Here is a 13,889-nt window from a genome sequence, read left to right as displayed (position 1 = left end):
TTACGTGTACGGGGTAGGAACACACATATCAGCGATATTTCTGTTTCTAGGAAATTTGAGGCAATAGAATAATGGAAGACGGGATGTTTTGTAGTTAGGTGGGAGACGATGATGATTAATTAATTTTGTATGGCCTAAAGTAGCGACTAGGGTGTCGTGTACTAACATCGGGCAATCCCTGTGATTATTTCTGTAATTGACAGTGCAGCCGCAAATAGCTGCGATGCAATACTACTGATGTGCCTTCAAGCAATATTTACTCTCTCAGTAACAGTGATATTTTGTTTCCAGTTTCCTCACACTTCAATGATTTCACTATCACTGGACATTCATGTACACAATTTCTTTTGTTAAACTATATTGAGCATGTTGAGGGTTTTAATTTAAAGACTTAGTGTATGTAAATTACATGATAGCATTTTCAAGCTCAAGTCATAGGTTTGCTAAATGCTTCTTGGAGAATGAAGAGCATGAAAGAACCATGACCACCGGACTACTGACTTGCGCATGCCCCTTGACCTTATGATATTACTCATGCGCACGGACAGCATCTAAAAAACGAGAACGCGAGATCGCGAGAAAATGAAATGCGTTCTAGCGATTTCGTGTTTTTGTAGCTTAGTTTGACAAGTCGAGACTGCGAGATTTTCCTCATGTCCAAATCTCGCATTCTCGCGTTGTCGACTTTTGACAAAAATTGCTATTTATCAAAAACACGAGAATGCAAGATCGCGAGAGCGATATTTTGGCTAAATCTCGCGTTCTCGCAATCTCGCATTCTCGTGTTTTTGGTATATTTAGCTCGTTTCCAAAGGTCGAGATGGCGAGAATGCGAGATCGTGAGAATGTCCCTTACAGTATTCCATAGTTTCGCGTGAACCACCATGTGTTTCCCCACTGTGTCAGTAAAAGTAATGTAATCGATACACAAATAACTTTGATGCAGTGTCACTGTGGAATGAGTTTGAATCATGTCTTTCACTGGCCACAGTGCTGGTGATCTATAGCCCATTTTTATATTGTATTGTTGATTGAAAATGTATTCTTTTTAATGTTCTCAACTAGTTTTAAAATCAAAACTGTGATACTCTAGTTATTTTTACTGTCCTTCGATGACAGATATTTCTTCCATTCAAATATTTGTATTTTATGTCAGTTCTCGTCACGATATGGCTGAAATACTGCCGATGTGACGTTAAATATTAACTCACTCACTCACTCACTCACTCACTGGCCACAGAAATACTTAAGGTATAGTAACATTCTAGAAGGCCACTGCCGTTCAAATAACCTAGTTATGCATGCAACTCTCGTCAACAAAGGCTGTCAGTCTGTCTGCTTCAGCTACCATACCATCCATCTGTCACAGCTGTCCTTTACCTGTCTTTTCAAAATATTATTTGGAAAAACTTCGTTATCATACTGATGTCAGTTATACAAACATTCTGCGTAGTCCCCTGTAGCTACTAAAATGTTTTATAGACATTCTGCACAGCCCACCCCATCCCCCACCCCCCCTACCCCCACCCCCACCCCTAACCCCACCCCCCACCCACCCGTATCTACGCAAAACTTTTACAAACATTCCGCGGATTTTTGCGACCTTTCCATACAAAGTAACCACATGTTAGTTAATTAAATTAAGTTCAAGGATCATTACCGCGATATTGACACATAAAAGAGAAATGTAATCAATTAATCTCCCCATACACGTCAAGGTAAAAACGTCCCACCTAACCAAAAGTCCCTATTCGCGAGCACAATGCCGTTGGTTGTTTCACAGTTATCAAACAATAGCCACACATTTAACTACCGCGTGAACAATACACCTTGATCGTATAGCGCTAATTGCCTGTGCTTACAATATGTGATGATAACGCTCCGCGCTCAAAAAGCACTAATGGTAACTATAGCCTCGCCTAGTTACCATGGTAATGCCAGCCTGCTTCAGTCGTGTATCGGCATGCCAGCCAATCCAAAATCACTTTACATATACGTCATAAAAAGCACAAGGTGTTTATTTCGTTCGGAGTGAGCATCGACCAATCAGGTTGTAGCTTACAACGCGTCGCTGTAGTGTCAGGTGGTCTGACGGGTAGGACGATCAATAATACCATGCTCATGCTATAAGTGAATCACTTGGGATCTGTACTCCAATAAGGACTGACCTGCACATATTTGTAAGTACAAAACTACATCTAGCATTTCATTTTTGTATTAGATGCACATTTTCACAAAATATGACAAGGTGATATTTCTCAAATCACAATGTCATTAATAATATAAAATGTATGTTTCAAACAGGCCAGCTCTGTGTAAACCGTCTGTAGGCGGGTTGTGTCGCCACTTTATTGAACGTCAAAATGGGTCACTCTCAATCCTGAATTATTCAAGTAGGACTGTGTATTGTGTAACAGTTAGCGTTCAAAGCGGGTTTCAACATATTGTGTTTTTACTGGAATAATGTAGCTTCAATGACGCTTGGATACCCGGCCAAATATGTTGCTCGGAGACCCGACAACCACCCGTTCAACCATATATATCATACCTCTCTGTCAGATTCCTTGTCTTAAATATGACTCAGTTTAATAAATGGTAACGCTTTGATCACATGGTATCCGTCTCAGTGACCAAGCATAGTGACAGAGCCCGAAGGGGAGACTGTGTTGTTTACTCTGTCCGGTTACCGAGGTGATGCCGGGATAAATTAGGTCACCCAGCAGTGTCCCACCACACCAACGCCCCTACCGTGACCCCCATATCCCCATCTACCCCTTTAATTCATGATAGATTAAAATGGGAGTCACGTGGTTACAACGAGTGTTGTGTTTCATAATAGCAACCAGCGGTTTGCCGGAATACCGGCCGGCGGGATGTAAATGCACCGTTAAAACATAATCGTCCATGCATGTCAGTTCCTACTACTTCCCGGGTTATTTAGATGCGGCATGTGCTGGGTGGTGGGTCACATACCTTTCCTTGCCCTATTGGATTCACCCACGACTGAATTGTTGCACAATACCTCATCGGATGTCGCTTCCCGATTTCGTCTTACTTTTGACCCCTCGTTATTGCGAAACGCTCAAACCCTGTGTCAACAGCGGTGGGCTTCGAAAGCTCTGAACGGAGAAACAGCCGGTTGTTGGTAGCGACAGGCCGTCGATGTCATTTGACATTGGTAATGTTCTAGATACACGCTTTGCAAGCATGCAAAAGGGAACTGCAGTGCACTCACATCATTAATAGCTGTTTAAGCGGTTCAAGTATGTCAAAGATAACAGTCTTTTCATCTATATATATGTGTGTGCATGGGCGGATACAGAGGGGGGGGGGGGGGGGGGGGTGAGTACCCCCTCGCCCCCCCCTTTATTTCGAAAAAAATCTTTATCTCTGTATAAATTACCACCAAAGACAATAAATAGATCTCAACTGTGCACTCTTTGAAAGGCATTTAGAAGTGATAAATGTGTAATCATATACTCCAAAACATTGTGTTCTTCATAATAAGTTTCCATCCATAGATCCTCTCTCTCTCACGTGTATCACCTTTAAATGCCATTAAAACTTGAAGACATTATTATGCATTAAATCATTCACGTATCCATCTTTATATTAACAGTCAATTCATTGTATAAATGTTATGTAGTTTTATGCACCATACCCTCATGATCGAACGGCGTAAGTTTGATACTAAATAATAATAAATTAACGTAGTAATGGTAAAAGTATTCCCAGTGTTGTAATGGTTTTATTACTTCATATATGCTTCATATAAGCTATTGTTGTTTTGTTATTAACTGAACTGGAAGCAGCCCTAGTCTCAAACTGATATGTACAATATATAAGGCGTGATGTTGTTGGGAACAGATGTTAGTTACCGTATGATACCGTACTGTCCACAATATGGAAACCAGCAGTACAAGCTCCCATAATGGTGCTTTCTATATAGGGCCAGTCGAACTTAATGAGAGTCGAGCGTAATTACGATGGAAATTGAAACAGAATTTTTTTCAAACTCATAAATTAATTCATTTGTATAACACGGTTATATTAACAGGCAAGCGGTCACATACACAATATGTTATGATGATATAACTGTTCAATGAATTCTAATAGTTTTGAGGGTTCTTATATAGCGCTGATCGCGTCATACTCGTGTATGCTCTAAGCGCGTACCATTATCAATGGATCAGTGTGGATTTGTCTTTGTCGGAAGGGCTGAGGATCGCCATGTGGGGTGTAGAGAGGGCTTGGGGTAGTTGATCACGAGGGTAGATAATGGGGATAAAAATACTGAGCAAGACCACTGTATAACAAAGGGCAGTGGCACTTTTCACGGACGGACGAATAAATAAAATAGCGTATCGAATGCTCTTCTCGGGTCGTTAAGTGTTACCACTAAGCCATGTTATGCCAACCACTTGTTCTGTCGTGTACATGTTACAAATGGGTAAAGGTCTTGTCTATACTTGCCTAGTCACGCTCCCTTCCCCCACACTCGGATAACCCGACCCGTGAAGATCCCTATTCTATAGGTCTTCAGCAACCCATCCGTGTCGTGAGAGGCGACTATGCTTGTCGTAAGAGGCGAATAACTGGATCGGGTGGTCAGGAATGCTGACTTGATTGATGCATGTCATCGTATCTCAGTTGCGTAGATCGCTGCTCGTCATCTCAATCACTGGATTGTCTGGTCCATTATTTACAGACCGCCTTGATATAGCTGGGATACTGCCGAGAGATGCGTTACACAACAAAGAATACTAAGATAACTAACCTAGCAGGAATCTTACACTTCAGAAATCTATGGATATACGTTCCCCTTTGAATGTATGGATAATAGGGTATCCTGGAGTACTGTGACGAGGTGTTGTGCACGCGTGCGTGCGTGTGTGTGCCCACTCAGGGATCACGAAAATGAAACGCATTATAATTCTTATTTAAAAAATTAAAATGGATGCGATTTCATTTTTACTATGTCATGCCTGGTATAACATGTTTTTTACGTGCTCTCTCTTGAATGCGTGTCAAAAGTGCCATGACAATCATTTCTCGAGACTGAGAGGACGGTTCTGCAAACCAGGCAACGATTTGTTGTTATTTCTTGATATTTGACGTACTACTTTATGATAAATGTGACAGTGTGGTTGCCCAGAGGTTAAAGCGTCCTCTCGCCACACCTTAAACCAGGCTTCGTTTCCCAACATGGGTACAATGTGTGAAGGTTTTATTTGGTGTCAAACAATACCCACTCACTCTGACATATTTAACCTTACCTGTCGGCAAGAGAAAGATAAATTACCCCTCACTGGATTTGGTTTCCGACCGCCACCTTGAGGTGACCCATTTTTATCCGCGTTAGATATTAGTCTTCATCAACCCATGCTTGTCGTAAACTACTAATGGCATCGGGTGGTCGGGCTCGCTGATTGGGTTCATGCATGTCATCGTAGCCCAACTGCGTAGATCGGTGCTTATGTCAATCACTGGATTATGTACAGACCGCCGTCACGTAAATGGAATGGTGCTGTACTCTGCGTCAAACAAACAAACAAACAAAACAACATTGAAGTCGCGTTTTACCATTTACATACTGTTGCTATATCTGAACCGAGTTGCACCGACATCATTTCACTCTGGGTGAATATGGAGGACAAACTGACTTATTCCACATGATGTGTGATTTTATCAGAAATGAAAGTCCGAAGTAACGAGGTTCCGCTGTAGCTGAGATATCCCCATCGTTGGTACTTCGCCGGTCTGGATAGACAACGTTCCTCATCACAGTAAAAACATACGCCCGCTTTGTGTAGTCGATACTAAACTTTGGACTTTGTACACAGCATGTCGTGGTCGTATGTTTGATTTGGTTTGGTTTGTTGTTTAACGCCGCACTCAGCAATATTCCAGCTATACGACGGCGGTCCGTAAATAATCGAGTCTGGACCAGACAATCCAGTGGTTGACATCATGAGCGTAGATCAACGCAATTGGGATCGATGACATGTATCAACCAAGTCAGCGAGCTTGACCACCCGATCTCGTTAGTCGCCTTTTACGACAAGCATTATCGCATTTTACGGCAAGTATGGGTTGCTGAAGACCTATTCTACCCCGGGATCTTCACGGGCCTGGTCGTATGTAGTCATGGTGGATGAAGGAACGCAGTGTATATACACCCATGAAATATTGATGATGTCAAATACCAATCAGCGAAGAGTTTTGAATTTCCTAAATTCACAAATTAATGTGTATCGGCCCATATTACATTGTTACAGCAATTACGGCCGTTTGTCTGCAAGGGAGAAGGTGACTTGTAAAATATTTATCAGGAATATAAATATTACGTAGGTTATCATAGGCCGTACATGTCAATAAGGAAATGGTATTTGTTTTCGATGTATCCACAGGAACACATGTCGCATAGTCTGTGGCTTCTTGGCTTATTCTCATATCTACCCATTTCTATATATATACAGTTGGTGTGAGTTACACCTAAATTGAGCCAAAGCAATACGGAATGCCTTAATATTAACCCAACCAAGATATGGTTCTACGTCAAATACGTTTTTAAATAGAGAATAAGAATAAGGTTTTGAGCCATACGATAATGAAGCATGCCATTCTTGTAGGTAATATTTTGTGCCCTAGCCATAAACTCGGAAATAGAAGAATCTATGCTGTCAATAAACTGTCGTTCCGGTAACCTCCCAATTGTCAGACAGCTTATACCAGGATTAGTCAAAGATGGTTAGTTAAGTACATGTAACAGTTACCTGTTTACCTTTTATTAAAGTGAAACAGACCAGAGAAAAGGACATTTTGAGGAATATACAGGACAGGTGTATCATGAACTTTTAATCATCAAATCAGATCCGAAATCACACATTTTGAAATATTCACCAGAAAAATCACATATTTTTAATTATTTACAGGATATAATTATTCGACTTTAATGTTGAACATATTTCACTACTCATACAGCGGACGGAAATGTTATCATTTGACATAAGAAATAATATTATTACATTATTAGAAAGACACTAAAAACACAATACACACTGAAACGTGTGATATCACACATTTTGAAGTCTTTACAGGAGATACTTCATTACATTATTGCAAAAGGCACTTTGTTCCTCAAAGTTGTTGTTGTTGTTGTTGTTGCTGCTTTAAGTGTTTAAGAGGTTGCCTTTTTCTTAGCAATTTCGGCTGACCTGTCCCTCTTTGGGACTCGAGTGTGGGTAAGGTAAACATATCTGTTGCGGGTTTTAGTATTCATAAAATTGTCGTATATTGATATGATTTCATTTTTATCCTTGGCTGCTCTGTTTATATACGTTCGAGTAGCTGTCCATCTCTCAGAAATAGAGCTAGTTTGGCCTTCGCTGTTGCATCTCTTGGCTTTAGGAGATCTACGACAGATAGCAGATCTAACTGCAATTCTTGTTTTAGCCGAGCCCGGGCTGGGGCATGGTCTTGACATTCCAGTAACACGTGAGCAATGGATTCAGGTTGATTGCAAATGGGCTAACCTTGGCATCGTCCTTTTAGCGAATTCCTCAAAGTTTTGTTGCTGCATTAAGTGTTTCAGAGGTCGCCTTCTGCCTAAGCAATTTCGGCCGACCTCTCCCTCTTTGGGACTCATGTGTGTGAGTAGGGTACACATATCTATTGTGAATTTGGTATTCACATAATTTCTGTTTTTTTTATTGATATGATTTCGAAATTCGTATATTGATATAAATTCATTTTTATCATTGGCTGCTCTGTTTATATACGTTCGAGTAGCTGTCTATCTCTCAGAAATAGAGTTAGTTTGGCCTTCGCTATTGCATCTCTTGGCTTAAGGAGATCTATGACGGATAGCGGATGTAACTGCAATTTTTCCAAAGTTACTTACTTACTTTTATTGGAGATTTTACGTGCGCTTTCCGACTGCAAGCGTATGTCGCACACGGGCCCGCCAGGCCATTTACTGTGTTTCCGAAAGGGGGAAAAGGAAGGGGTGGTGCACCCCAGGAGGGGGGGGGGGGGGGGGGGGGGGGGTTAAGGGTTTCTTATATAGTAAAATATCCTCGAAGTAAGATAGTAGTACTAGTATATGTGATATTATACTCAGGCTATGGAGACGTTTAATCTATATACCGTTTTCTTATTCTACCTAACAATGTTTTTAATTAAACTAATGCAAAACAAGTTCAACGTTTGGAGGGTTTTTATCAATCTTCACTGAGTTTCCTATATTGTGTATCATTGAAAAAAATACTCCATGTCTTTGCTAATAAAACACCCGACACAGATCAAACGCAACTTACAAACACAATCACAACCCAGTTAATCTGTATCACTCAACGTGTTGGAGTAGCTTACTCTGCCCACAGTTAGGAGCAGCTCATTAATTAGTAGGTAAGACCAGGCAGTTGCACTGGTCTCACTTGACTGGTCTGTCTCATGATTGGGTCGTCTGACAAATGGGATGTCTGACAAATGGGAGTGAACCGTCACCATATCACGTTTTAGATTAGGTTTGAACAATTTAGTATGTAATACGGGTCGTTTTTCCTCAGTTTCCTAAATATGCGTTTTTGTCCTTTTTGCCCCACATTTATTGAAAGCGAATACCATTTTATGCTTATCTGTCCATGTTATGAATCGCTCAGAACAAAATATTTCCAAGGTTTACCCCAAAACAGCAATACACTAATCAAGCTCCTCCGTTTTGACGAAATATCTAACGAGCAACAAAAGAATACTATCCTATACATTAATTATGGTTTACGACTTCGCAACCGTCTTTGTACAAATGATGTTTAATTATTCTTGAGGTTATTTTCCTTCATTAATCAAATGCTTTTATCTCTTATTGTTGTGTTGTGATGCGACATATTTTTCACAAAATTGTACACGTGCACATCTCTGTGCATATAAGTCTGCATGTTTATACTTGTACATGTACAAAATTGTATAGATATAATGTTATTGTATGTATATGGGCCTATGGACAGAATACAATAAATGATGATGATGATATCCGATTCAATCTTATCTGCCAGTTCATTTATGAATATATAAATTTGACACATGACTTCACACAATCGTAGATGGAGCGTACACATCCCAACATTTTTAGAGACACGCCTTTATGCTTTAGAACTGATAAATGTTGGGATTTATTAACCAAATCAAACGCCCTTTTAAAATCGCCAAAGGAAGGATTTAATTTACCCTTCTTTTAAAGTATCCTGTGTGTTATTGACTTAAAGTAAAATTATATTCCACAGCTGAATATCCCGCTCGAAACTCTGCTTGTACCGTAAGCATCACACCAAAACTGAAGTCTATCATTAATGAATTGAAATATACAGCTTACTGAAAACACTCAGTACCGTAATTGCCCTACAATTGGAATCAGTATTCACAACCCCTTTCTAATGTACGGGGACAATTACACCCACAGACCACTGAGTTGGAAAAATACACTTATCAAGAACAGATTATTTTTGGACATATATCATAAACGTGTCACGTGTTTTTTACACGCATCATATCCGTGAATATCCGGGTTAGAATAGGCCTTTAACAACCCATGCCGTAAATAGGCGACTAACGGGATCGGGTGGTCAGGCTCGCTGACTTGGTGACTCGATTATGTATAGTAGGCATATTGCCGAGTGTGGCTTTAAACAACAATAAACAACAATAATTACACACATCAAAACATTAATTATTACAACATCTGGCATGTAGGCATATGAATCCTGACCATGATTCATACACGATACTAACATGATTAAATACTAAACATCACAAATTATTGTTTTAAGAGTTGAAATAAGCTTTCGGAGCATAAACAATTTGGATAACAAACTCATGTACACACTGATCAACTGGCCCCGGCTGTCGAAAGGGGGCTTCTACGGTGACGGTATCTTTCCAACGATCTAAATTCAGGAAAGTCACAAAAGCAAACAAAGAATTGTACCCCCTCTTTAACGTTATTTACAAACCTACCCACCTAGTGTCAAGGGGAACTAGTATCGCTCTTATAGCCATGCACTGTAAGCACGCGATATGACAACACCTTGTCCTCATTTCTCCCCTGTGCGTTGTTATTACAAATTTGTGTATACGTGTCCTCAACTTAACTCCTGTCCTAACGAGTTTTTTTACAGGGACTCGCATCTGTAGTGAAATGAATTGTTAACAATCAATATGTCAACCAGGTTTGCGTTAAATACGGGTCTCCCCACTTGGAGCTCAGTACAACTACTGCCATCGCATTTCTTATCTTATCGTGCGGGAAATTGAGTGTTGTTTTGACAGCTCATGTCAGAAGGTCGAGGGTAAAAGGGCGACTTATCAATTCAAGGGAGCATGTACGTGCACGCATTTCTATAGCAATTATTTATAAGAGTAGGTTATGGGTGAAATATAAATTGAAACTAAAAACGGCCTCATTTTCATTATGTCTATGCGTTTAATCACATTGGAATGGTACATCCACTATTTTGCTAACTTGTGTGTGGTCACACTATGTGTTGTTTGTGTATTGTTTAACGCCGCACTCGCCAATATTCCAGCTATTCGGACAAATCGGGTCTGACCCAGACAATCCAGTGATTGACATCATGATCCATGCAGTTGGGATACGATGACATGCATGAACCAAGCCAGCGAGTCTGACCTCCCGATCCCGTTAGCCTCTTCTTACGATAAGCACAGTCGCCTTTTACGGAAGGCATGGGTTGCTGAAGACCTATTCTACCCCGGATCTTCACACCATCTGTTGATGCTCGCTGACCCATATTTCAATTGAACGTATCTTGGCCCCTGTTGTTTACAATGACAGTAAACTACACGCTTATAACGAACTGACGGATATAACGAACTTACTTTTTGGTTCCGACTATTTGCTGTAGTTTTGCTATATATTTGCTTATAAGGAACTACGGTTATAACGAACTAAACTTAGTAATCCCTTTGAGTTCGTTACAGCCGTAGTTTATTGTACCGTCCCCAGACGCTATTGCGAAGGCATATTCCCTTCAAAGTTGCTATTACACCTGATGTGTATACCACTAATTGAAATGTGAAAGGTGCAGAGGATAAGCAGATTGTTTAAAACGTTATCGACCGCCACCGTGGTCTAATGGTAAAGCGTCCGTCCCCAGCCGCGTCATACCAAAAGACGTTAAAAGATGGTACTTGTTGTTACCCTGTCTGGCGCACGGCATTAAGGGGCTAAAACAAGGACTGGTCGGCTCGGAGTCAGTATACTGTGTCTGTGTGGGGTATTCATGTTAAACTGCGGCATGGTATCTCAGTGAGCTAGCACTATAAATTGGCATCAGTCCGGACTAGTACAAGCAGACACACACACACACACACACACACACACACACACACACACACACACACACACACACACGTGCATGCACGTCGCTATATAAGTGCAATAATCTTGGACGCGACGTTAAACCCAATTTCACCTCACCTTATACCGTTATCGTCACTATCAGCACCATCTGTTCTTATAAATGTGGTATGTGCTTCAATGTTGTGCTACCAACACATTCATGGGCATTGTGTACGTGTCTGTCACAGAACGGAAACATTTCTTTATACTGTGCTTGCCGTCACAAGTTTTGCTGTGGTTAACTCCACACACAATCGTAAAATTAACGGCACTACATCCCTTTGTCGTCTTTGTCGTTTCATGGCAATTAAAACCTAATAGGAAATAACATGAAATGGAATTTCTTTTGTGTTAATGAACGGTTGCTCTTTTACAGAACGAGTCACCAAGGTACACAAAGATGAACGACATCATCCTCAACTCTGACAATGGGAATGGCTTCACCAACGGATCTCCAACCATCAGCCGAGGTCATGTTCTCATTACAGGGGGCGCTGGCTACGTTGGCACTAGTATTTTACCAATTCTGCTGGACGGGGGGTACGAGGTGACGGTGTTCGACTGTTTTAAATGGGGTATTTCATCATTACTACCTTTTGCCGACCACCCACGTCTCACCATCGTGAAGGGTGACATCATGAACAAAGATCAACTCAGGGAGGTTATCAAAGAGAAAACAGCGGTCATCCATCTAGCGGCTATCGTAGGTTACCCTGCATGTGACAAGGATCATGAAATTGCGGATCAAGTGAACATCAGTGGTACACAGAACGTCGTGGATCTCATGTCGCCTGACCAGGCTCTAGTCTATGCAAGCACCGGCTCCTGCTACGGCGCCGTCGAGGGTCTATGTACCGAGGACACCAAAATCTGCCCCCTGTCTAAATATGGCAGTTCTAAGGCCGGTGGAGAGAAAGTGACTCTCACTGCTGGGGGTGTGGCTCTAAGACTGGCAACCGTCTTCGGAATATCTCCTCGACTCCGCTTGGACCTCCTTATCAATGATCTTACATACAAGGCGCTAACCATCAAGCATTTTGATCTCTATGAATCCCACTTCAGAAGGACATTTCTTCACGTCAAAGATGCTGCGCGGGCATTTGTGTTTGCATTGGAAAATTACAAGGTAATGAAAGGAAAGGCATATAACGTCGGCGATGAGCGCATGAACCTGACAAAGCTGCAAGTGGCCCAGATCATCCAGAAGCAGGTACCAGCATGTAACATCACTGAGTCCAACTGCGGCGAAGACAAGGACAAGAGAGACTACGAAGTGTCATACGAGCGTATCAGGAAACTTGGGTACAGATCAACAATCACTGTTCAACAAGGCGTAAAGGATCTTCTGAAGGTTCTTCCCTGTGTACAAGTCACCGAGGTTGCCCGATTTAAAAATGTCTAAGCCTCATGTATCAAACAGAGACATTACTTATGATACTCGGCCATCACGGGGACACTTTATAACACATTGGTGGTAAATACTGAATCATCTTCACGTGAACTGTGCCAAGGTGTTAATAACTAATGTGAAGTATATTTTATTTATGCAAATCCCGACAAGACATCTGGCATGTGCCGTGCGACGCCGTTTGTCCTAAAACCGCGGTTTCCCGGACAATCTCGTTGGCAATGTCCACTTCCTTATAAAGGCATTAACTCCGTTACAATGATTCGGTGACCATACATGTGTTTAATAAGGACCATTCTACTGGAAACGTTACTGCCCTAATCACCGGGTTTTCACTGTATGTGAGAGGGACTGTGTGTACATGACACTTTTAATGGATAGAAACGTATTTTATTCTTTGTCACGACGTTTCAGAGCTACTTCTTGCTCCTTCATCAGGTGAATGCCGACTTACTTACTTACTTACTTACTTACTTTGGAGATTTAACGTGCGCTTTCCGACTGATGCGTATTTCGCACACGGGCCCGGCCAGGCCATTTAATGTGTTTCCGAAAGGGGCGAAAGTGGTGTGTGCAACCCAAGAGGGGGCTTTAGGGGTTGCTTATATAGAATTTTGGAATTTTGAGATTTGGAATAGATGCCGATGGGGTTGGGGAATGCCGAGTAAGTGCATAGAGTTATTTATTACCCACGTGGTGAAGATACAGGTGGTAAGATACTAAATCCGCTTTCGCTCGGTCAGATACCATAGAAAGTCCACTCGTGTCGTAAAAATGGTATCTAACGAGAATGAGTGTAGTATTCTCTATATATCATGATATGTTTACACAACACAAGGTCGGTTGAAAGTGCAAAGATAACAACATAATGACAAAGCCAATGAGATAGGATTAATGCACAAAGAAAACAATATAATGATCAAGCCAATGAAATTAACAGGAGGGGGTCCAATTAAGTGTACTGGAGGTGTAGTGGTGACAAGGTGCTGGTCATTGTGACAGAAACAATAAGGCAATCAAGATCCATAGTGGTTGACGATGTGATTATAGTGCAGTGGGGTA

At 41.3% G+C, this 13,889-nt stretch overlaps 1 protein-coding gene across 1 annotated transcript; it reads left to right on the top strand.

Annotated features, from left to right (window-relative positions):
- Positions 1 to 2,094: 2,094 nt before the first annotated feature.
- LOC139450613 (GDP-D-glycero-alpha-D-manno-heptose dehydrogenase-like) lies at positions 2,095 to 13,507 on the top strand. The gene is made up of 2 exons (XM_071232395.1): positions 2,095 to 2,180; positions 11,796 to 13,507. The coding sequence occupies exon 2, from the start codon at positions 11,820 to 11,822 to the stop codon at positions 12,819 to 12,821; it is 1,002 nt and encodes a 333-aa protein (XP_071088496.1). The 5' UTR covers positions 2,095 to 2,180; positions 11,796 to 11,819; the 3' UTR covers positions 12,822 to 13,507.
- The last annotated feature ends 382 nt before the right edge of the window (positions 13,508 to 13,889 follow it).

The sequence above is a fragment of the Haliotis cracherodii genome, unplaced genomic scaffold (assembly GCF_022045235.1).
Source record: "Haliotis cracherodii isolate W230 unplaced genomic scaffold, xgHalCrac1.p SCAF_10, whole genome shotgun sequence".
NCBI lineage: Eukaryota > Metazoa > Mollusca > Gastropoda > Lepetellida > Haliotidae > Haliotis > Haliotis cracherodii.
Note: the sequence above shows the minus strand (reverse complement) of the source record. Positions and strands in the feature narration are given on the sequence as shown.